The 24,052-nt window shown below is 33.7% G+C and overlaps 2 protein-coding genes across 6 annotated transcripts in view; both read right to left on the bottom strand.

Annotated features, from left to right (window-relative positions):
- Positions 1-12,062, bottom strand: part of LOC122217596 (disintegrin and metalloproteinase domain-containing protein 18-like) — a 144,115-nt gene extending 132,053 nt beyond the window's left edge. For 2 of the 3 annotated variants that reach the window (XM_042934770.1, XM_042934772.1), the window contains exons 1-3: positions 11,990-12,062; positions 10,053-10,482; positions 9,360-9,436 (exon numbers count right to left, since the gene is read on the bottom strand). In XM_042934770.1, the coding sequence (XP_042790704.1) occupies positions 9,360-9,436; positions 10,053-10,290 (315 nt within the window). In that variant the 5' untranslated portion in view covers positions 10,291-10,482; positions 11,990-12,062. Of the gene's footprint in view, positions 1-1,095; positions 1,161-9,359; positions 9,437-10,052; positions 10,483-11,989 lie in introns of those variants that run through there. The other variant, XM_042934771.1, reaches the window with a different exon arrangement.
- Positions 12,063-12,196: 134 nt separating this feature from the next.
- The window catches only part of LOC122217595 (A disintegrin and metallopeptidase domain 3-like), a 112,275-nt gene continuing 100,419 nt past the window's right edge, over positions 12,197-24,052 (bottom strand). For 2 of the 3 annotated variants that reach the window (XM_042934767.1, XM_042934766.1), the window contains exons 19-21: positions 17,802-17,964; positions 15,380-15,430; positions 12,197-12,377 (exon numbers count right to left, since the gene is read on the bottom strand). In XM_042934767.1, the coding sequence (XP_042790701.1) occupies positions 15,388-15,430; positions 17,802-17,964 (206 nt within the window). In that variant the 3' untranslated portion in view covers positions 12,197-12,377; positions 15,380-15,387. Of the gene's footprint in view, positions 12,378-15,379; positions 15,431-17,801; positions 17,965-24,052 lie in introns of those variants that run through there. The other variant, XM_042934769.1, reaches the window with a different exon arrangement.

The raw sequence follows: 24,052 nt of genomic DNA, 5'->3' as shown, positions 1-24,052 counted from the left end.
AAACTGAAAAGAAATGACAACAACTAGTAACAGGTAAACATATGAAAGTAACAAAGCTCTTTGGAAAAGGTAAATGCATAGTAAAGATAGTGGATCAATCACTTATAAAGCAAATATGAAGGTTAAAAGAAAAATATGGTAAAACTAGCTAAAACCATAATAATTAGTTAGAGCGCACCTAATATAAAAGATGCAAATGTGCCATAAAAATATAAAACACGACAGGAGGAGAAAAATGGAAAGTTTTGGAATGTGTTTAAATTTAATTTGCTGTCAACTCAACTCATATAACATAGGAAATTATATGTAAACCTCACAACAATCACACATACATACCAAAAGTAAATACACAAAAGAAAATGAGACAGAAATATAAACATAACACTAACAAAAGACATCAAACCACTAGGGAAGAGAGAAATAGAAGAAGAAAGGAACATCCCGAAAACCTTTAGCAAAATGGCAATAACTACATGTCTATCAATAATGACTTTAAATGTAAATGGACCTTAAAATCAAAAGACATAAAATGGTTGAATGGATTAAAAAAAACAAGACTCATCTGTGTTCTACACACATAAGACTAATTTCAGAAGAAAGGACAAACACAAGCTGAAAGTGAAGGGATAGAGAAAGATATTCCATGGAATGGAAACAAACAAAAAAGCTGGCATACCTATATTCATAGCCAACAAAATAGACTCTAAAACAAGGACTGTAATAATAAAGAAAGACTTTACGTAATGATAAAGGGGTCAATTTAACAAGAAGATATAACATTTATAAATATATACACACCCAACATAGAAGCACCAGGACACATAAAGAAATATTAACATATTTAAGCGGAGAAATTAAAAGCTATATAGTAATAGCAGGGAATTTAACCCCCACTTATCTCAGTGGATAGATCAACTAGATAGAAAATCAATAAGGAAACATCTGTCTTAAAAAACATTAAACCAAACAGACAATAGTGCTACACAGAATATTCTATCCAAAAGCAACAGAATATGCATTCTTCTCAAATCCACATAAAACATCCTCCAGGACATATCACATGTTAGACTACAAAACAAGACATCATCAAAATACCGAAATCATATCAAGGATCTCTTCCAAATGAGATGGTATAAAAGTCAATTAGAAGAAGAAAACTGGAAAAAAACTATAAATATGTGGAGATTAAACAACATGCTAGTAAACATTCAATGGGTCAAACAAATAAATCAAAGAGATGGGTGGCTCAGTCAGTTAAGCATCTCTTGTTTTGGCTCAGGTCATGATCTCACAGTTCGTGGGTTCAACAGTGGCATTGGCCTATGCATTGACATCATAGAGCCTACTTGGGATTCTCTCTCTGTCCCTACCTCACTCGTGCACACACATTCTCTCTTTCAAAAATAAATAAGCAACATTTTTAAAGAAAGAAATCAAAGAAAAAATACCTAGACATGAATGAAAGCAGAAATACAACATATCAAAATCCTTGAGATGCAGCAAAAGTGGTTCTAAAAGGAAAGATCACAGCAATACAGTCCTACTATATAAGTCTAAGTCTATATCTGAAGGAGTTAGAAAACAAACAAACAAAGCCCAAGGTCAGTAGAAGAAAGAAAACAATAAAGATCAGAGGAGGAATAAATAAAAAGAGACAAAAAATGGAAGAGATCAATGCAACTAAGAGCTGGTTCTTTGAAAAAAAATAAAACAAAATGGACAAACCTTTAGCTAGACTAACCAAAAAAAAAAAAAAAAAAAAAAAAAAAAAAACAACAAAACACCCAAAACCAAAACAAAACAAACAAAAGCAACAACAAAAAAGAAGACACTAATAAAATCAGAAATCAAAGAGAAGTTAAAACTGACAGCACAGAAATCTAAAAAATCATAAGAGACTATTATGAACAATTACACACCAACAAATTGGACAACCTAGAAGTGTATAAATTCTTTGAAACATACAATTTTCTAAAACTGAATCATGAAGTAACAGACAATCTGATTACTAGTATGGAGACTGAATCTGTAATCAAAAATCTCCCAACAAACAAAAGTCCAGGATCATATGGGTCACTGTGAATACATTCAAAACAAGAAAAAAAAAAAGATTTTGCATGTATTCTTCTTAAAATCTTCCAAAAGCTTAAATAGCAGGAACCACTTCCAAATACATTTTGTGAGGCCAGCATTACTGTGATAGCAAAACCAAGAAGGACACCATGAAAAAGAAAATTATAAGCCATTATCTTTGATCAACATAGATGCAAAAATTATTAGGAAGCAAATTCAACAATACATTAAAATGATCAAACACCAAAATAAAGTGGAATTTATTCCAGGGTTGCAAGAATGTTTCAACATTTGCAATCAAAGTGATATACAATATTAACAAAATGAAGGATGAAAATCATATGATCATCTCCATAGATGCCCAAAAAGCATTGAATAAAATTCAACTCCAATTATGATAAAAGCTGTCAGAAAAGTGCTGATAGGAGAAATGCACCTCAGCATAATAAAGGCCATATATGACTAACCTATAACTAACACCTTACTCAATGAGGAAAACCTGAAAACTTTTCCTTGAAGTTCAGGAAGAAGATAAGGATCCCCACACTCACCACTTTTATTCTACATAGTACTGGAAGTCTTAGCCACAGCAATTAGTCAACAAAAGGAAATAAGAGGCATCCAAAATGAAAAAGAATAAATAAAAATGTCACTCTTTGCAATTGACATGAGATCATATATACAAAGACACCACCAAAACAAAAATATTAGAATGAATAAATTAAGTAAAGTTGCAGAATATAAAATTACTTGTGCAATCTGTTAAATTTAGATATACAAATAATGAACTCCCAGAAAGATAAATTAAAAAAAAAAAAACAATATCAAGAAGAATATCTAGAAACAAATTTTACCAAAGAGGTAAAATATCTGTACACAGAGAACTATAATATATTGATAAAAGAAATTGAAGAAGACACAAATGAATGAAAAGATGTTCTGTGCTTGTGAATTAGAATAATTAATCTTGGTAAAATGTCCCTGCTACCTCTTTTGTTCAGGCCCATGATACTGGCAGGATGGGCAAGTGTAGCAGTTTTCATACTGCCAGGAAGCTCACAGCCACCAATGCATCAGAAGAGGCATGATCAAAGTACATGAAGGCCTATCTGGACACAGCCCTGAATGCCAACCCTTTTGGAGGTGCTTCCCATGCAAAGGGAATTGTACTGGAAAAAGTAGGTGTTGAAACCAAATAGCTAAATTTAGCCATCAGGAAGTGTCTCAGGGTCCAGCTGATCAAGAAAGGCTAAAAAATCACAGCCTTTTTATCCAATGATTGTTGTTTGAATTTTATTGAGGAAAATGATGAAGTTCTGGTTGTTAGATTTGGTTGCAAAGGTCATGCTGTTAGTGACATTCCTGGAGTTTGCTTTAAGGCTGTCAAAGTAGCCAGCATCTTTCTTTTGGCCTTACACAAAGGCAAGAAGGAAAGACCAAGATCATAAGTTTTGATGGTGAAAACATGATAGTAAAAAATTTTCATGTGCCAAAAAAAAAGTCCCTACTACCCAAAGCTATCTATAGATTCAATGCAATCCTTATCAAAATTGTAACATCATTTTTACAGAACAAGAACAAATGACTCTAAAATTTGTATGAACACACAAAAGATCCCTGATAGCCAAAGCAATCTTAAGAAAAAGAACAAAACCAAAGGTATTACTCTCCTTAATTTCAAAATATATTTTAAAGCTGTAGCCATCAAAACAATATGGCACTGGCACAAAAACAGACACACAGATCAATGGAAAAGAACGGAGACCCCAGGAATAAATCTATATACATATGGACAATTAATTTATGACAAAGCATCCAAGAACACAATGGAGAAAGGATTGTCCCTTCAGTAAATAATGTTGGGAAGACTGGTTAGCCACATGCAAAAGAATGAAACTAGACCACTCTCTTACACAATACACAAACATTAATTCAAACTGGATTAAAGACTTGAATGTAAGGCCTAAAATTATAAAATTCTTTGAAGGAAACATAGGCAGTAAGCTCCGTGACATTGGTCTCAGCAATGCTTTTGTGGATCAGACTCCAAAGGCAAGGTGAACAAAAGCAAACGTAAACAAATGGGACTATATGAAACTGAAAGCTTTTGCACAGCAAAGAAAACCATCATTAAAATGAAAAGTTGGCCTACTAAATGGGAGAAGACATTTTCAAGTCATGCATCTAATAAGGGGTTAATCTACAAAATATACAAAGAGCTCACACAACTCAGCAACAACAACAAAATTTGATTAAAAATGGGCAGAGGATCTGAATAGACTATTCACAAAAAAAGCATATAGATGGCCAACAGGAACATGTAAAGATGTTCAACATCACTATTATCAGGGAAATGCAAATCAAAACCACAATGAGATATTATCACACACCAATTAGAATGGCCATTATAAAAAAGGCAAGAAATAACTATTGTTGGAGAGGATGTGGAGAAAAGGGAACACTTGTACACTTTTGGTAGAAATCTAAATTAATGCAGCCAGTATAGAAAATAGTACAGAGATTCCTCAAAAAATTAAGAATACAACTGCCACATATCCCTCTGTTCCACTGCTGGATATTTATCCAAATAATATAAAAATGCTTATTCAAAAAGATATATGCACCTCTATGTTCACTGCAACATTATTTATAATAGCCAAGAAATGGAAACAGTCTATATGTCCATCAATGGGGGCACCTAGGTGGCTCAATAAGTTAAGCATCTGACTCTAGATCTCAGGTCAGGTGATTATCTCACAGTTCATGAGTTCAAGCCCCATGCAGGGCTCCATGCTGACAGTGTAAAGCCTGCTTGGGGTCCTCTCTCTTTGCCCCACCCCTGCTTGTGCTCTCTCTCTCTCTCAAAATAAATAAGTAAACTTAAAAATAGATGAATAAAGATGATGTGATATATATGTGAATACACATACACAATGGAATATTACTCAGCCACAAATAAAATGAAACCTTGCCATTTACAACAACATGAATGAACCTTGAAGGTATACTAAGAGGAATAAGTCAGACAGAGAAAGACAGATAGTATATGATTTCACTTATACATGGTATAAGAACAAAACAAATGAAGGAACAAAATTAAAGGAAACAAAACAAAACTCATAGGTAGAGAGAATAGATTGGTGGTTACCAGAGGGTAAAGAAGGTCAAGAGTGGGAAAAATAGGTAAAGGGATAATTTGTATGGCGATGGATGGTAGCTAGACTCTTTGTGATGATCAATTTGCAGTGCACAGAGATGTTGAATGATAATATTGGATATCTGAAACCTACATAATGTTATATTCCAATATTACCTCAATTTATAAAAAGACAGGGCCCATTTAGAAAATCAATGTATTCTTCAGAATCTATTATTCTCAATAGTAAGAATCTATTATTCTGGTAAATTTAGGATAGGGTGATGAATTTAATGTATAGGGTTGGCTTTTTGAAAAGAAAAAATGAAGACTACCTTCTGAAAAAATATATAATTTAGCATTATTAATACTATACATTAATTGCTTCTATTTAGAAAAAAACATAACTTTACAGGTCAAGATGAAAGACATGACTATAGGCTTACATTCTACACCAATTATAATGAAATAACAAATTTACATTATATATATGTATGTATGTAAAACATAAACATACACATACTACTGTATTCACCTAGCGCCACTTAGCAATTCTTAACATATAAAACTGAGGAAGAAAGGACCCAAGAAACAAGATAGGGAGCGATGCTGTAGCTCCAGCAATAGGAGCTCTTATACAACAGGGACTGAGTTATAACAGTGCTTATCATTTTAATGTGGTGACATTCAGGAACAAGAGAAGACTTAGTGTATGTTTACAGTCAGTGGACTATCTCCACAAAGGCAGACAGATACCTATTCCAGAAAATGCATAATTTCTTTCCAAAACAAACCAATTTCAGAAAAGATCTCGATTTTATGCTGGCCCAGAGTCTGCAAGCTTGGGAGAGGTCCGTGATGTCTATGACTGGAAACGCCTAGGAAGTACAAGAAGCACACATTTCAGAAGACCAGATGACTAATAACCCAGAACTGACGCAAACCTTATCTTTGTAATTCCTATAAAACTACTATAATGTACTATAGCAGACCCAATACATTATCTTAGACCAAATGCAAAACAGAGGCAAAAGAAAGTATGACAGGATCGCAACTAAAATGGCAAGTATACAATACAAAACAATTTAACTTCTGAGGAATGTCTACATCAAGAAGGAAAGATATCAAATTCAACAGATGAAATAAATGATTCCTAAGAAAAATGTAAAGTAGTAAGACAGGACCTGAAAAATAAGTACACTTAACATCCTTAGAGAAGTAACAGGATGTATTACACTGCTAACCTGCTGACAGACAAATATGGAAATGATCCAACTATAGATCATATAAATGAAAATTTAATTGTTGTTTTTTAAGTAAATTATTATTATAAGAGATCGGATATATCTGAAGCATCAAAGCTAAGAAAGTTTCTGAGATTAAATACAAACTAATCTTATAGGTGGAAGATATGCAAGAATAAGTAAAAGAGAAGCTCTTTTCAAAAGGACCTTGGATAGCCAGTCATCAGAATTCTAAGGAAGAACAAAGTTGAATTAATCACATTGCTCACTTTCAAGATCTTCCATAAAGCTACTATAAATAAGACAGCATACTATTGGCCAAAGGAGAGAGAGAAAGAGCTCATAAATAGACCCATTAAAATATAATCAACTGACTTTTTTAATATGCAAAGGTATTTCAGTGGAGAAATGATAGGAATTTCAATTAATGGTGCTGGGAAAATTGGATGCCCATGTCAAAATGTTGAAGCTCAACCCAGATCTCACACCTTACACAAACATTAAAAAAGTATTATAGACGTATTATAAAACTTCTCCAATAAATCATAGGAGGAAACCTAAGTGAACTTAGTGTTGGTAAGTTTTTGGATATGAGAGAAAAATCAAAATCCATTAAAAAATAACAATAAGGTGGATTTGATTTAGTTTAAAATAAACACATTCATAAAACATCAACATCACACACAGCTACTATGAGACAATTATGGATCAAGACAAAAACAAGACAATATCATAACTGTGTTTAAATATGGGCAAAATATAAACATGTTCCAAGCCAGAAAAAAAATGACCAAATATCTCCTTGTTGGGCTACCATGAGAAGCTGTTGCTTCTTAACCAATTACAACTCTAAGATTGTTCTAGCCTTCCCTTCTCCTAGATAAGATTTATTAAGATACACAATCATAGAATCACCTGTACTTCCTGCACTGCATCCAAACCAGAACAAAAGCCTGTTTCTTAAAAACTTCACCAAGCCCCTTAAAGCTAAATCTTAATGTCTTTCTAACACCTTCTTGCTGAGATGCCTCATGGATCCCATTGTGTATTCTTTCTCACCACGATAACCCTAACTTGTTTTGACTTACACTTATGTTCACAATGGTCTTTGGCAGGAAGGCACTGACAGAAGGAAATAAACCCACTGTAACTGTTCTCCTCATCTGAGGACATTCTTCCCAGTGTTATACCAATAACGGCTTCCACGGTTATTTGGCTTCCACATATATACTTAGATAAAATTTCGAGGGTTGGACACCTTCTGCATAATTCCTGTAATATCCCCAAATCCACGCCATTGTTTTAGTGGAAAGTGTGGTTGTCATGAAAAACTGAAAGTGTATGAAAAAAGAATCTTTCATATGTCTAATAAAATTTTTTAAAGACTTGGGATAATAAGGTATTAAAGGAAGAAAATAAGAGAGATAAAGGATGTCTACTATAAGAAATCAAAGGAGACCATTAGCATACTCTATCACAGGGAAAAACAGCTTACAGAATTCCATATATAGAATACAAAAAATGTAGACAGATACTGAACACATTAGGTAAAACTATGTCATGTTCCTCAATGTTGCCATATGCTTTGTGACAGGCAATTTGAAGTAAACAGCTTGAAGTTTAAAGTGACCATGCAGTGACAAACAGAAGTACAAACAGAAGTAAATCAGAAAAAATAAACAAAACATGTTTTATGCAAAGAAGTTTTTCAGAAAAAAGTAGTTTACTTATAATGAAATTGGAGTTATAAATTAAAGATTAGATTCCATGTCCTAAAGCTTATAGGTTTGATGCCCTTAACATTTTTAATCTTTTTTTCTAAATACATGTGTGTATGTATTTATATATATATATATATATATATATATATATATATATATATGTATATATATTTCCTATTTCAGAAGGTTAATGTAAGAATTAAATGAGATTAGTATAAGAAATACAACTACTCTAAAGGAAATTATTTTATTATGATTTTCAAGTACATTTTCGCACACATTTTATTTTTTATTATAATTGTTCAGTAGTAGAACTTAATCAGGATAAGCTCCAATTCTATATGTCAAAACACAGTTAATGAATTCTTAATTTTTTTAACTTTTATTTCAAAAATTGTTCCTTCAACCTGAAAATTTTTTCCAGGGTTACCTGGAAATATAATATATTTATATTATTATAATAAATATAATATAATATAATACAATACAATATAATAAAATATATTGACTACAGCATTTTAACAACATGGAAATCTAAACCCCTTTATTGTGGCATCCAGTTTAATATGTAAAATATGAAAACTATACAAATTTGAAATATTTTAGTTGAGAAAATATTCAAGAGTGGATGCCTTCAATTTAACTCTTTTTATATAGCAACTAAGCATTTTCAACTTCTTTTTCCAATTAGTATTTATTTATTATAATCTTTTTCATTATATGCAGGCAAATATGACATTTTTTTTCTTTTTCTTACCTTCTTTCTTTGGCTATTACCTCCACAAAGTCTGATGCTTCTGGGTCAAAATTTTCCTGGAGATCATTTTTTTTTCTTTTTTGTCGTTTTAGTGGCCATTCACAAATTTGTAATAATTGCAGGCTGGACCACTGTTACACATATTTCATACTGATTTTTTTTTCTACCCGTATTACTCCTGAGAAGAGTTTACTATTTTTTGGAAGTTGTGTGCAAGTATGTCAGAAGAAATGGAGAGATGAGAAGGGCACAAAAGTTAGCAGAAGTGTGGGGAAGGGAGGATCAGAATATACTAAGAGACAAAATAACGCAGGGAAATATTTTCCTTTGCAAGTGGCTACAGATCAGTATGATCTGACTTAATGCAAAGGTAAATAAAAAGAGACTTAAAGTTTTAAATTATAAAACAAATATTCTTGATTGTTCACCTGCTTCTCTGAATCTTCACTCTCATTTGACTTTATCTTCCATGGAACTGTGACATGCAGTAATATTTCTTCAGAATCTGCAGTAGGAAAATGGGTTTTTGTGTTTTTTTGCTTTTTTGTTTTTGTTTTTGGTTTTTTTTTTTTTTTTTGGCAACAATCTTCTCGGTTGAGCATGGAGTTCTTAATTCTGAGTACATGGCGGTCTCAAATTGAAAGTAAACTTCCATAGATGTGCCCACCCTCCTTGGTGTACAACTTTCACTAGATTTCCAGGGGCACACTCAAAATGGCTAAGATTCAAACAAATGAACAAAAAGTAGACATTACAGTTCTACAGGACCATCCTACAGGACCGTCGTGCCCATTTCCTTGGGACTCTGGGGAATAAACCGAGGGCAGGACTCACCCCTCTAGAACCTCTGGCCAGGAAGACTGGCTGCATTTCAACTGCTAAGACTCTAGACCCTGATGCGTGGAGTAGATACCTTGGCTAATATCCTCAGTCACCTACCCGGGCCTGGGGGTGGGGAGGGGGGAGAGATGCTGGGGAAGGCACCAGCAGGAGATCAGAAGGGGAAGGCCATAGGAGGCCATAGGAGTACCACATAGAAAATTGCTCTCCTGGCAGAGCCCAGCCCTGCTTCGAGGCAAAAGGAGAAGGAAATCCAGGCTTCCCAGTCTTCCCAATCTTACCCAGGAGGGCGTGCAGTCCTCCAAGCGCACAGAGCAGTGCAAAGAGAAGGAACATGGCGGGGTCAAAGCGCTTGCAAGCACGACCAAGGCTGAAGGCCGTTGGGCAGCTCTGAGGCTCGCGGGCAGGAGAACGCTGAGGAGTCCAGCATGCTGGCCCGGCCCTGCGGGTGAGGATTGCGCTTGCTTTCAGCTCGCGCTGGCTCACCCTCAGGGCCCTGAGCGGATCAGCGGCTTCCATGGGTCAAAGGAGAGGAAGCACCAGACACAAGCCTATGCCTTTGCACACAACTGATTTGTTCTGGCTAAGTTGTCACTGATCAGACTCTTCATTAGCGACACAGGGGCAACGAGGCGTGATTTGTTTCTCTGGTGAAGTTCTCGGTAATTTTGATTCTCTGCGTCATGGTTTTCTGGCATGTTTTTTTATTTGCTGTGATGGAGGAGAGAGGAAAATAGAGACGTTAACCACTTTTACAAGAAATTTCCTGCTTGAATCGTGCTACTGCAGACTTAATTTAGTATCTTTGCAAATAAGGAAAAATCAAGAATATTGATCTTGATCCTGGATAAGGCAATCCAAAAGCGCTTTTCATCAACAGCGTGCCTATTCATACAGTATTAGATTGTAATCAGCTGAAGAAAGGGAAAGGAAACTTTAACAAGCAACGTAGGTGTTTTGTTAACAGTTACTCTGAGCACTAGCAGAAAGCTGTAAAGGTGCTGAGGCAGCAAGGCAAACAGGAAATGTGTCTTGGCTGGACAAGAGCATGCAATTGTCATTAAATATTCTAAGAGAAATCTTAAATCACACATTTCCAAGACCCAACTCAACTTCCACGCATCTCTCACTTTTATCTTCTTATATCCCAGTACACCCTATGCCAAGGATGAATTGTGTCAACAGTTGCAACGTTAAACTCCAGTCAGGCTTCAAACTTGGATCTGCTAGGTGGTAGTATACCTGGGATCCTTAGAAATTCTTATTAAAAATAAGGTAGGCCAGTGTTCATAATGCCCTAAAATAAGTTAGTGGTATTGAGGATGATGGAAAGTTGTGGTAGAATCATCCTGATATGTATGTTTCTTAACCACACAAATCACCCACTAAAGTGTACAATTGAATGATTTTTAGGATTTTCCATATATTTACAGATGTGTGCAGCCATCACCACAGTCTATTTTAGTTTCATCATTTCGAAAGGAACCCTGTACCCTTTAATTATCACTACCCATCACCCCAGATCTTCATCCCCCACCTAAACAACCCAGCCATAAGTAACCACTAATCTTTGCCTGTATAGATGTCCCCATTCTGAATATTTCATACAAATAAACAACATATGGGTTTTGTGGCTGGATTTATATACTTAGCAGAATGGTTTTAAAGGTTCATCCATGTTGTAGGGGTATCAGTGTTTCGTTCCTTTTTATGGCTGAATAATATTCCATTGCATGCATAGATCACTATTCATACAATGTTTCTCCATTCATCAGTTGATGGACATTTGGAAAAGGAATCTCTTAGCCTCTGTGATGAGGTACCCCCAGCCCTGAACCAGGAGCATCCTTGTTTATTGAGGGAGACTCTGTAGGTTCTCATTAGATTCCAGCTAGGTTGATGGCTCCCTTATCCATGTACAAGACTTTGAGGTGCACTTTGAGAAGTGCACTCATCTTAGTAAGAGGGAGATGGGGAGGCGGACCCTGAAGCAAGAAAATATTTCCCAGAAAAGCTCAGCTCCAGCGAAGGAGGAGGAGCAAGTCTGGCTTCCCCAAAGGACAATGATATATCCTAGATCTCAAATTACATGAGGCCACAGAATTCTCACCTAGAGACACAACAGTTATCTATGACCAGAAACACAGTTGGAGCAATTCCCTGGAGATGGAATGGATGTTAGTGTCTATCTGGGGGTTCGTTCTGGGGCTGGCCTTACCTGGCAACATTTCCTCTCAATATCCCAAAGCTTGGAAGGGATAGGGCAGGGAATCACGGGCAGTTGGGAGAGGTGTGGACTGTGGGTGTCCTCAGTGAACAAGAAATGTTCACATCTGGGGATGTGACAGCTTCTCTGGTTCAAAAGTTGCTTATTTTCCCATAAAGGATCACAACATGTAGAAGAATCAATAGACATAAGCCTGCATACTTTCACTCTCAGGATTTATTTTTGTTTGTGAAGTTGAAAGCTTTGAGCCATAACAAAAGGAGAGGATAGCATGGTTTTTGTTTTTTTTTTTTCTTTCTTTCTTGAATCAAGTCAGTTAATGGTGAGTGTCTTGGTAATATCTTTCTCCAACCTATGGCTTTTTGACATTGTTTTGTCACTGTTGTAAAACAAATATAAAAAAAGAGAAATGCTAAGTTTTAATTGTTAATAAAAGTGATCTCATTTTACTATGCAACTAGAGGTATAGCAAATCATTGGTGTATAGGATGCTGGTTATGGTGTCACAATCTAGGCCTGTGCTTCATGAAATTTGTAAGCCCAGGTTTCTTGTTCCTAAATTGTCTGGGATAGCCACAGTAAAAGGAAATGCTAAAAGTAGTTATTCAGAAGCATTTTAATTACACAGTTTCTACACTTCACATGGATTAAAGAAAATCACCAACAAGGAAACAGAGAGGAAAAGAACACTAGAATATGTGAAGAAATAAATAACTACTAATTTGTCTATTTTTATCTTCAGAGGAAGAGTATTTCAAGAAGCTCTCTGTGCCTTTCCAACAGGCGTCCCATATACATACAGATGGAGCTGTTTTACTAGCCTCCAGTTCTTACTGAGTTTGACTTTTTCCCCAAATTTGTAAAAAAGCAGTCCATATCATGCTGAATCCCTCCCTTACCACTTTAAACACACTTTAACTATACCAGAAATATTTTCTCATGTGTGAGAAAACAAATGCCTTATCATGGCATACCAGACACTTGTCTTGGTTCACAATTACCCACATAGATTTTAATATAAATTTTAAATGTAGTAAGAGCAGAAGTTTGAAAACAGGTCTGTGCTTACATTTAACCTTGCTTATCTTGCTGCTTTATCAATAAACATTATTTAGGCACATTTTCTTACACTTTATATTCAAACTGCCAATTCATTCTGTTTGTCTCCTTCAAAATTTATTCCTAAAACCATCTTCACTACCCCTGGTCTGAGGTACCATCCTTTTCCTCCTGCATTTTGCAGTAATTTCGCCACCAACTGGTTTCTCCACTTCTCCTCTTGCCACCATACAATTTTCAAGAAACCAGCCTTTTAAAGTGGAAATCTTGTGCTTGAAACCTTAATCCTCCAATGATTTCCTCCTTTCATTCCAAATAAAACACAGATAGCCCCCAAGACCTCCCACAGCCTACAAGGGTCTTACCGTCTGACCTACTCACTACCACAGTCCCCTTACTAACTCTGCTCCAGCTAAACTGACATCACTGTGATTCATCAAACATTCCTGACTTACTTCATTGGATCATTCACATGCTTGGAAAGCTCCTGCCTAGATATACGCATGGCGACCTCTGCCAGCTCTATGCCTCTGTAAGGAGTTGATTTACAGCTGGAATGGAAAAGCTCTATCTTTATCTCTGGGAAAGCCTGGATGCTTGGTTTCACTTTTTGCCAAGACATTGGCAGTGGAATTTATAATGGGCTGTTCAAAATTTAAAGTAAGGAACCTTGAGACCTTGTGCATGAGGTATCTCTCTGGTGCCCATTGCTTGCCTGCACTCTCTCTTGCTGCACTGTATCCTTTACATTTAAATAAAAGCCCCATGTGAACTGAACCTGGGAGTTCAAGTACCTCCTTTTAAATATCTAAACTGAGTCAATACTTGCAAATCCTCCAACTATTTGTTTACACATCTCTTGCTGAATAGGGCCCACTCATTGGATTATATTTAAAACCAATTGTATTTAAAACCAGCTTCTCCCTCATCACCAAATCTCCCAATTATCCCTACTGAGAAATAAGACTATTTTTCATAACGGGTAGTAATTATGTTTTCTTTGGTAGCAGAAGATGGGGAAACAGAGATCCATTGACTTAATTCTCCATCAAAGTAAGATATGGAGGAATAGCAGATTAGTAAGTGAGTGAACTCTTGTTTTCACTCATGGTTGAATTTTTAATTTTTCCACTTATTCACAGTGATAGGTATAACATGTCAAGTATTATGATTTCTTTATGTATCGACTTACAAATTTGAATATATACAGATATATACCTAATATACAGAATATACTGTATATAGATATATACAGAATATACAGAATATATTCAGATATATCTGTATATATGCAAGTATGTATATGTGTGTGTACATATATATATGTACATGTATATATATACATGTACATATATATATGTACATATATATGTATATATATTCAATATATAGAGATGCAAACACTATCCCATCTATAGTAAAGAATTGTCTTTCTACCCTGGAGGGACACTGCGTTTATCATTTTGCCTGGCATCTAATAGATCCTCAATGATTATAAATTCCTTCTCATTACCAGGCATACATCAAACTGTGCAAAATTGTAGAGTACTTAAGAGTTAAACCCTAGAGTCTGGTTGTCTTAAATGAAACTCTGGCTCAAACTTACTACAATCTGTACATATAGGGAATTATTTAAATTCCTTATGCCTGTTCCCTCACTTTAAACTGAGAATAACAATAACCATGGAGTCTTAGTGAGAAAGAAATGTAAACATCAGGAGTCAATCTGTGTAACTACCATTGGGAACCCCAAGTGTGGGAGCAGGATGCATAAATGCTCCTAAATATTTTAAGAACATCTTTAAATTCTCTTTAAAATAATTTCTTTGGGCACTTGGGTGGCTCAGTCAGTTAAGTGTCCAACTCTTGGTTTTAGCTCAGGTCATGATTTCACGGTTCATGGATTTGAGCCCTCTGTCAGGCACTGTGCTGACAGCGCAGAGCCTGCTTGGGATTCTGTCTCCCTCTTTCTGACCCTTCCCTGCTCATATGCTCTCTCTTTCTCTCTCAAGATAAATAGACATTTAAAACATTTCAAAATAATTTGTCATTACAAAAATGTTGGTTAATAAGTCTCTGGCTAATATTAGTTAACATTAACATTTCTAAATTAATATAAAACAAAATTACAAAATGAGTTCAGTCTTTGTTTTAGTATATGATATTGATAAATAAGAATCAGTATGATGAAATGTGGAATAGGAAGTATTGTTAGAAATTTAAAAAACTATTTCATGAAATAGTTAAAAATTAAATTTTTTAATTTCATAAAAATTTAAAAAAAACTACATCATTTAAAATAATTTGACTCCTTCAATTCACCTTTAATTCTATGACAGGTTGCCGTTACTATTGCTGTCTTCTGATATATATCTGCATAAAAGAAATAGCATTACTTTTAGGGTTATGTAACACGTAGTCTTAAAATCAAGAAAAGTAGAAAAACTAGATTTGTACTATTTACTCCATTCACATGTACCGCTATCTCCTTTGCTTCCCATATCCCACTCAGTGATCACATATCTAGCATTTGGTCTTTCTAATGTTGACCTAGGTTTTAGGAATGTTAAGCATTTAAAATTTCAAACTTAAATCCATCTAGTACTTTTTTTCTATTTTGTCTACATGGAAGACAGGATGAAATAGTAGTATGTTTGATAATGCTTCTCCAAAGTTAAAAAAGACGATTTACACACAAGTCTTCAAATTCTTAAATTATCATATCTCCAATTATATTATTCTATCAAATAACTATGTAAATAACGATTTCACGTTTATTACTGAGGTCCTTAATGAGGTTTCTGTATCTTTCAGCTACATTGTTACATTCTGTGGCATTAAACCTCCATTTTTTTCCTTTGGCTCCTATACTCCTGTTGAAGAGGCATGTCATTGTGTTCACGTTCTTACTATATAGCAACAATACCTTACCCACAGATGATAAGATCAAGTTTGAACACCTAACTCAGAATTATAAATCCAGACAGAACATTGGCTGAATTTAGGTACACTTACACAGCTATTTTCTTGTATCTCTTGAGAATATGAACTAAGAAGCATTGGGTGTGGAAAGGTTATTCGTATTTTATTTGAAAACAAATCTGAAAAGGATTAAGATAGGTAAACTGGACCATGTGCAAGCAGAGCAGTCATTTTGGAAGAATGGATAGAGAGACAAGAAGAGATTATTTCACTCGTAAACCTTTGGGTGATAGAAAGAATAACCTATTTCCTGACTGTCCAATTCATTACCATCCCTTTGGACGTCAGCTGTACATCATTTCTTACCCTTCTGGCCCTAAAGCCACTTATTGTTGATCTAAAACTTAGGCTGTTGCGACTAGATTTTGTTATTTATGATTCATGATCCCTTACTATAATCTCTCTTCCAAAAATCAGGTTTCCTTCTAGCAACTATTCAGATTTTGTCAAGATCTCTTAAGATCACCAGAAGACTTTAAATAAATTGTAACAAATTGATGATTATGTAAATGTATATATAAATTATGCAGAATACTACATTGACTTTAACTCGTTGTTGTAACTTGTTAAGAAATAAAATTAACTAACTTGGGAAATAGAGGTGTTGGTGGAAATTTTCTATTATTTTTTCTCCATGTACACCAGAAATGGAGACATTTTCCTTTAGCATGGAACAACAAGCCCCACTTATTTACCTTTACTTCTGCACTCTCATTTTCCTAAATATTCACTAAGCAAAGTTCTGGCTTATATTGGTGCTATAGTAGAGAAAAAAGCATTTAAGTGAAGTAATTCAGACAGAGAAGGTCAATTACCATATGATCTCACTTATATGTGGAATCTAAAATTTAAAAAAAAAGGAAAGAAAAAAAACCCTTATAGACACAGAAAATAGAAGAACAGATTAGTACTTGCCAGACATGAGGGTAGAGGGTAGGTAAAATGTGTGAAGGGGGTCAAAAGGTACAAACTTCCAGTTATAAAATAAATAAGTCATGGGTATATAATAAACAATATGGTGACTATAATTAATAACACTGTATTGAATATTTGAAACTTGCTAAAAGAGTAGATCTTAAAAGTCCTGATCACAAGAAGAAAACATTTGTAACTATGTATGGTGACAGATGTTAACTAGACTTATTGTGGTGATCGTTTTGTAATATATACAAATATTGAATTATTATGTTATATATATATGAAACTAATGTCATATATAAATTGTGTTTAATTAAAATAAAATACCTAATCAAGCTCAGCTCTACCAAAAAAATAAAAACAATTGTGAAAGTACCTCAATTTTATTTTTAGAAATATATGAACAATATTAAGTGTAAATTGCATCATGTTCCATGTTCTTTTTTCATTATCTTATTTTTTTAAATTTTTCTCACCTTCTACATATCCTATTCACAAAATTTGCTTCTCTATCTCTATTACTGTCCTTAGCACAGATGAATGTCAATTCAAGGAAAGTGGGGTTGCTTGGAAAGTAGAAACTTCTCCTAAAGCAATTATAGTCAACCTGGTTTCTAATTTGAAATGCGCTATGAATTAACTGAGTATCTTCAGTTGTCTCTGGACCTATAATAACATAAAAGATACCTAACTGAAATTTAGAAAAAAATCTGTGTATACTAAGACTCAATATTTCTAAACATAGCACAAACTATCCAGGAATCCCTATTTGCAATATTCTGAATTACATTTGGATTCTTCCCATATTTTAATATTAAATATAAACAATAATAAATTTATTTACCCTTTATTTTCTATTCCCTCTTGGTTCCAAAGTTGTATTTTATTCCATTTAAAAGCATGGATGGCGATTAAAATAAGGAAAGGTAGAAGAATGTAGAAACCAAACAAGAGGCCATGTTTTCGAGAAGCCACATGTTGTTTTATAAACAGGTATTCATCTCCACCTAAAAACATGAGAGTACCTTTTAACATTTTCAAAACTTATATTCAAAGCATATTAGTAAGTTTAACTATAAAAGTTAGGGATTCAAATAATATGTATTTTCCTATATTCTGTGACTATTCCCCAAAATCCACCACAATTACATATGTGTATGTGTATCTATATCTATCTATATCAATAACAATATTTATTTTTAAATTCTTTTTTCATTTATTTATTTTTGAGAGACAGAGAGAGCACATGTGGGGAGGGGCAGAGAGAGAAGGAGACAGAATCCAAAGCAGGCTCCAGGCTCTGAGCTGTCAGCACAGGGCCCAACGAGGAGCTCGAACTCATGAACCGTGAGATCTTGATTTAAGCCGAAGTTGGATGCTTAACCGACTAAGCCACCCAAGCGCCCCAACAATACTTACTTTTAATCTTTATGTCTATATTTAATCTTTAGTTTTGTGTTTTATTAAATATACTTATTCTATTGCATTCTCTTCTACAAACTACTTAGAATTCATTAAATTGATATTCTTATTTAATAAGTTCTTTCATTAAATAAAATAGAGCAAAAAGAAAGTGTTTTTTTTTAAACTAACTTAAAAAATTACTGACATAACTGATGGCTACTTTTAAAAACAATTAATGACTGTAAACTAGGTTAAATTTCCATATTATCTATATATAGTGATATTGTTCTATTTTTAGCTACATTAATTAGAAAAATAAATATTCCTCTAGGTGTTATAAAGTCATTACAGAAAATTAGAAAACTCTATGCAGTCTTAGTCCAGTTAAACAAAATAAATAAACCAGATAACTAAAGTACATAATGCTAAATTAAGCAATCAGAATTACCCTTAAAACGACTATGATGGCACTAAATGCAAATGAATTTAGTGTCTTTCAAAAAAAGACAAAAATTCAGTAACTTCAAAACATGGACAGAATCCAGTTATATGTTGATAAGAAGTGATCTACCTAAATGAAAGTAATTCAGTATGTTACATGGATTATAGGAAATAAATTGACAAATATATACAAAATATTAAAATTAAGCTCTATATAGTGGGTTTAGGCTCTCCTTTTAAAGCTCTCCTTTCCTCCCTCATCCATCAGAAAATGTCAACTCTCCATCAGTTCACCTTAACTAAAAATTATCATATTGGAAGTGGGGCTTCCTTCTCATGTCCTTAGTTACTCCAAAGGCTGATTAAAGAAATTGGACCTAATCATTATTAGATTAATTGGGCAATATCCATTACTCTAAGGAAGAAAGGGCTTCCAGTTTGGCCATGATGAACACTTTTCACTAAATAGTGCTTAACTAGCCTTTTTATAATACAATAAATAGAAACAGCAATTAGAAATAGAAATAGAAATATGAAACAGGACAAAATACATGAAGGAAATGGTTTCTGGAAATCAACAAAAAATGCAAATCTATAATATCTGAAAGAAAGAAAGCATGATATATTTTATAAGAATCCAGTTTACCCATGGACAATTTACTGATCTCAGCACAGAGAATTGAAGTCCTAGAAAGTACAGAATTACCACTGAGTTAAGGAGGCAGAGGAAAGAATTCACAACACTCGTAATGGCTAGAATCTGTAGGGTGCAGCACTGGAGAGAAGGGGAAGGATATATAAACATATACACAGTCTGAAACAACCTAAAGCTAATTAGATGGCAGCTCTCACTGGGTTGAGGGTAGAAAGGAGAAACCAGAGTCAGAGCAGTGCTGAAAAAAGAGTACCAAGGAGATCCCAATTTATCCACGTCCTCATGTTGCCTATATTTTAAAAAAAATGTTTATTTTATTTTGAAAGAGAGAGACAGAGAGACAGAGAGATAGAGAGTGAGCAGGGAAGGGGCAGAGAGAAAGAATCCCAACAGAACCCGATGTGGGGCTCAATCTCACAAACTGTGAGATCCTGACCTGAGCTGAAATAGATTCAGATGTTTAAATGACTGAGCCACCCAGGCGCCCTGCCTGTATTTTTTATTATAATCATCCTAAAGAATGTTAAACAGTATCTCATTGGTTTTGATTTACATTTTCCTAAAATGTTGAGCATCTTTTTCATAGTCTTATTGGCCATTTGAATTTTTTTATGGAAATGTGTATATTTAAATCTCTTCCTATTTTTTATTGAGTAGTCTTTTTTATTATGAACTTGTATTGTTTACATATTCTGGATACAAATCCCACATGAGATATAAGATTTACACATATTTTCTCTCATTTGGTAGATTCTTTTTCACTTTCTTGTTTGTATCATTTGCTCTACAAAAGTTCTTAATTTTGATGAAGTTCAATCAATCTATTGTTCTTTCTTCACTTGTGCTTTGATGCCCTCTAAAAACACAGCCTACGCCAAGGTCACAAAGTGACCTTAGTTATGTGTGTTGTGTTTTATACGTTTAAATCTTACATTTAGATCTATGATCTATTTTCCATTAATTTTTATGAATATTGTGATGTAGCAATGTAACTTCTTTCTTTTACATGTGGTTATCTACTTCTCCCATTTGCTGAAAAGACATTTTTTCCCCAATGAATTGGCTTGGCATCCTGGTCAAAGATGAATGACTATAAGTATGAAGTTTTATTTCTGGACTCTCTATTCTATTCCATTGAACTAATGTCTATCCTTATCTTTAGGTTATTACTACACCATCTTGATTACTTTAGCTTTGGATTATCTTTTGGAATTAGAAAGTATGTTTTCAGCTTCAAGTTTTCTTCAAGACTTCTTTTACCATTCCATGTCCCTTAAATTTCTGAATGACTTTTAGGATCAGCTTATCAACTTCTGCAAAAATAATTTAAAAAAATAGTGCTTGGGTTTGTTAAGAATTGTGTTGAATTTGTAGATCAATTTAAGGGGTATTTCTGTATCAACAATACTGAGACTTCTAATACATGAACCTGGCATGTCTTTACATTTTATGCAGATCTTTCCATCAATAATGCATGTTTAGCTTTCAGTGCATATCTTATACTTCATAACATTATTTCTAAATATTGTATTATTTTTGGTAATATAAAGGGAATTTTTCCTAATTTAATTTTTATCATGGAAAAATACACAATAAAGTTTACAATTTTAAACATTTTTAAGTGCATCATTGCCACCATCAAACACCAGAACTTTTTCATCCCTACAAATTGAACCCTTAAATATTAATTTATCATTTTCACTCCCCCAATCCCTGACAAGTACACTTCTCTCTTTTTTTTTTTTCTATGAATTTGACTATTCTAGGTGCCTCATAAAAGCAGAATCATCCAATATTTGTTCTAGTGTGACTGGCTTGTTTTAATTAGGATAAGGTCTTCGTATTCCATCCACGTTGTAGCAGGTGTCCAAATTTCATTCCTTTTTAAAGCTGAATAATAGTCCATTTGTATGTATATGACACATTTTGTTTCTCCATTTATCTGTTGATAGACATTTAAATATTTCTACCATTTAGCTATTGTAAATAATGCTGTTATAAGCATGGGTATACAAATACCTGTTCAAATACATGCTTTCAATACTTTTGAGTATATACTTAGATATGGAATTGCAGGATGTGGTAATTTTAGGTTTAATTTTATGAGGAATCACCATACTATTTTCCACAGAGCCTGAATCATGTTACATTCCCACGAGCAATGAACAGGGATGCCAATTTCTCCACATCATCACCAACACTTGATATTTCTGAATTTTTTTTGTAACAGCCATCCTAATAAGTATGAATTGGAATCTTGTGGTTCTGACTTGCAATTCCCTAGCAATTAGTGATGTTGAACATCTTTTCATTTGCTTATCAGTCATTTGTGTATCTTCTTTGGAGAAATGTCTATTCAAGTCCTTTGCCCATTTTTTAATTAGTTTCTTTGTTGCTGAGTTTTAAGAGTTCTTTAAATATTTTGGATATTAATACTTCATCAGATACATTTCATGGGTTACATTTTTGTTGATGGTATCTTTTTATAAGTAACAGTTTTTCATTATGATGAATTCCAATTTGTCTATTTTTTCTTCTGTTTTCTGTGCTTTGGTGTCATATCCAAGAAATCATTGCCAAATCCAGTGTTTTAAAGACCTCCCACGGGCACCTGGGTGGCACAGTTGGTTGAGTTTCCGACTCTTGGTTTTGGCTTAGGTCATGATCTTACAGTTTGTGAGTTCAAGCCCTGCATCAAGCCTCGCATTAGACTCCATACTGACAGTGTGGAGCCTACTTGGGATTCTCTCTCCTCCTTCTCTGACCCACCCCTGCTTGCATGCTCGCTCTCTCTCTCTCTCTCTCTTAAAATAAACTATTTTAAAAAAAGACTTCTTCCATGCTTTCTTATAAGAATTTTATAGTTTTAGCTTTCACATTTAAATCTTTGATCCATTTGGAGTTAAGTTTTATATACAATGTAAAGGTCCAATCTCATTCTTTTGCATGTGGATATCCTATTATCCCAATACCAGTTCTTGAAAATTTATTCTTTTTCTCATTAAAAGGTCATGGCCACTTTGTTGAAAGTCATTAGACCATATGTATGGTCTATAAATGGTCTATTTCTTGGCTTCCTATTTTATTTCATTGAAAAATTTCAGTTTTCTTATACTGTTGCCCAAATTAATTTATCAACTTTCAAAAAGGTACAAAAGAGCCCTGGAGCCAAATGTATCTTTTTATTTTAGCTTCTACTGAACATGACTGAGAATTCAGAAATGTTCTTTACTGCCCATAATGATAAAGAAAAGAATATTGATGGAGGAAGATGTTTTACAATTTTTAATCAGAAAAATGCAAAAAATAAAAAAAAAAAAAACAGAGAAGACCTCTGGGCTGTAATGATGATATTTAAATTGATCACACAAATGAAATTTCATGGTATAGCTCATATAGTCTTCAGATAATGATATCATTTTTCTCCAGCTCAAGAATCAATGAGAAACAGAATATTTCTAATAGCAAAAAAGAAATATAATATTTTCATCCAGTTACTCATACTCTGACATGCAATATTTCATTACAAATATCTGAAACATTCTGTGTTGTAAAGAAGATCTAGAATATCCATTTTTTTTACAACATTCGGACATGAACACTTATACGATATGGTTCACAAGTGGACAAATATGTATACAAGGTTGATTGGAAGGAGTTAGATGGTGTAGGATAAATAAACATTAAAGTTAAGAATTTTAATTGATGTTTATAAATGTAAAAAAAGTTCAATTATCGTACACTATTTATAATTGCTCTAAAAAGGAAAAAACAAAATATGAAATTGTAAAACATGTACAGTATCTGGTAAAAAGTACAAAATTCTGATGAAGAAAATCCTACAAAATCTAAATAAATGAAGTGACATACTGTAGATTGGAAGGGTCAATAATATATAGTAAAGATATGAAACCTTCCTAAATTGTTCCATAGGTTTAACATAATTTGAATTAAGATCACAGCAAAAAGTTTTTAAACATAGATAAGCTTATCTTGAAATGTACATAGAAAGGAGACCCTAGAATAGTCAAAACAATTTTGGAAAAGAAGAATAAAGTGGGAAAAATCATTCTTCCCAATGTCAAAGATTGCCACACAGTTACAATAATCAGAACAGTATAACAATGAAGAAAATGACACATAGATAAATGAACAAAATAGAGAAGTGAGAAATACACTAACAAAAATTTCCAATTAATTATTGATGAAGGAACAAAAACAATTCAAAAGACAAGTGAATGCTTTTTCAAAGAATTATGGTGCAGCAATTGGAGATGTGTTAATCAAAAAGTTAACCTCCCACCCTTTACAAAATGTAACTCAAAATGGATAATGGACTTAAATGTAAAACACAAAACTGCATCTTTTAGAAATGTCATGGCAGAAAATCTTCGGGACTTAAGGTTGATAAAGAGTTCATACACTGGGCACCAAAAGCATGATCCATTAAGGAAAAGAAGTAGACTTTATCAGAAAAAGAATTAATATTTGGGGTCTGAGGGTAAACAAATTACAGACATGGAAAAAATGTATTCAAATTATCTATCTATCTATGAAACCAGAAAACCAAAAAAAAAAAAAAAAACACCAAAAAA

Source organism: Panthera leo, chromosome B1 (assembly GCF_018350215.1).
Source record: "Panthera leo isolate Ple1 chromosome B1, P.leo_Ple1_pat1.1, whole genome shotgun sequence".
Classification (NCBI taxonomy): Eukaryota; Metazoa; Chordata; class Mammalia; order Carnivora; family Felidae; genus Panthera; species Panthera leo.
Note: the sequence above shows the minus strand (reverse complement) of the source record. Positions and strands in the feature narration are given on the sequence as shown.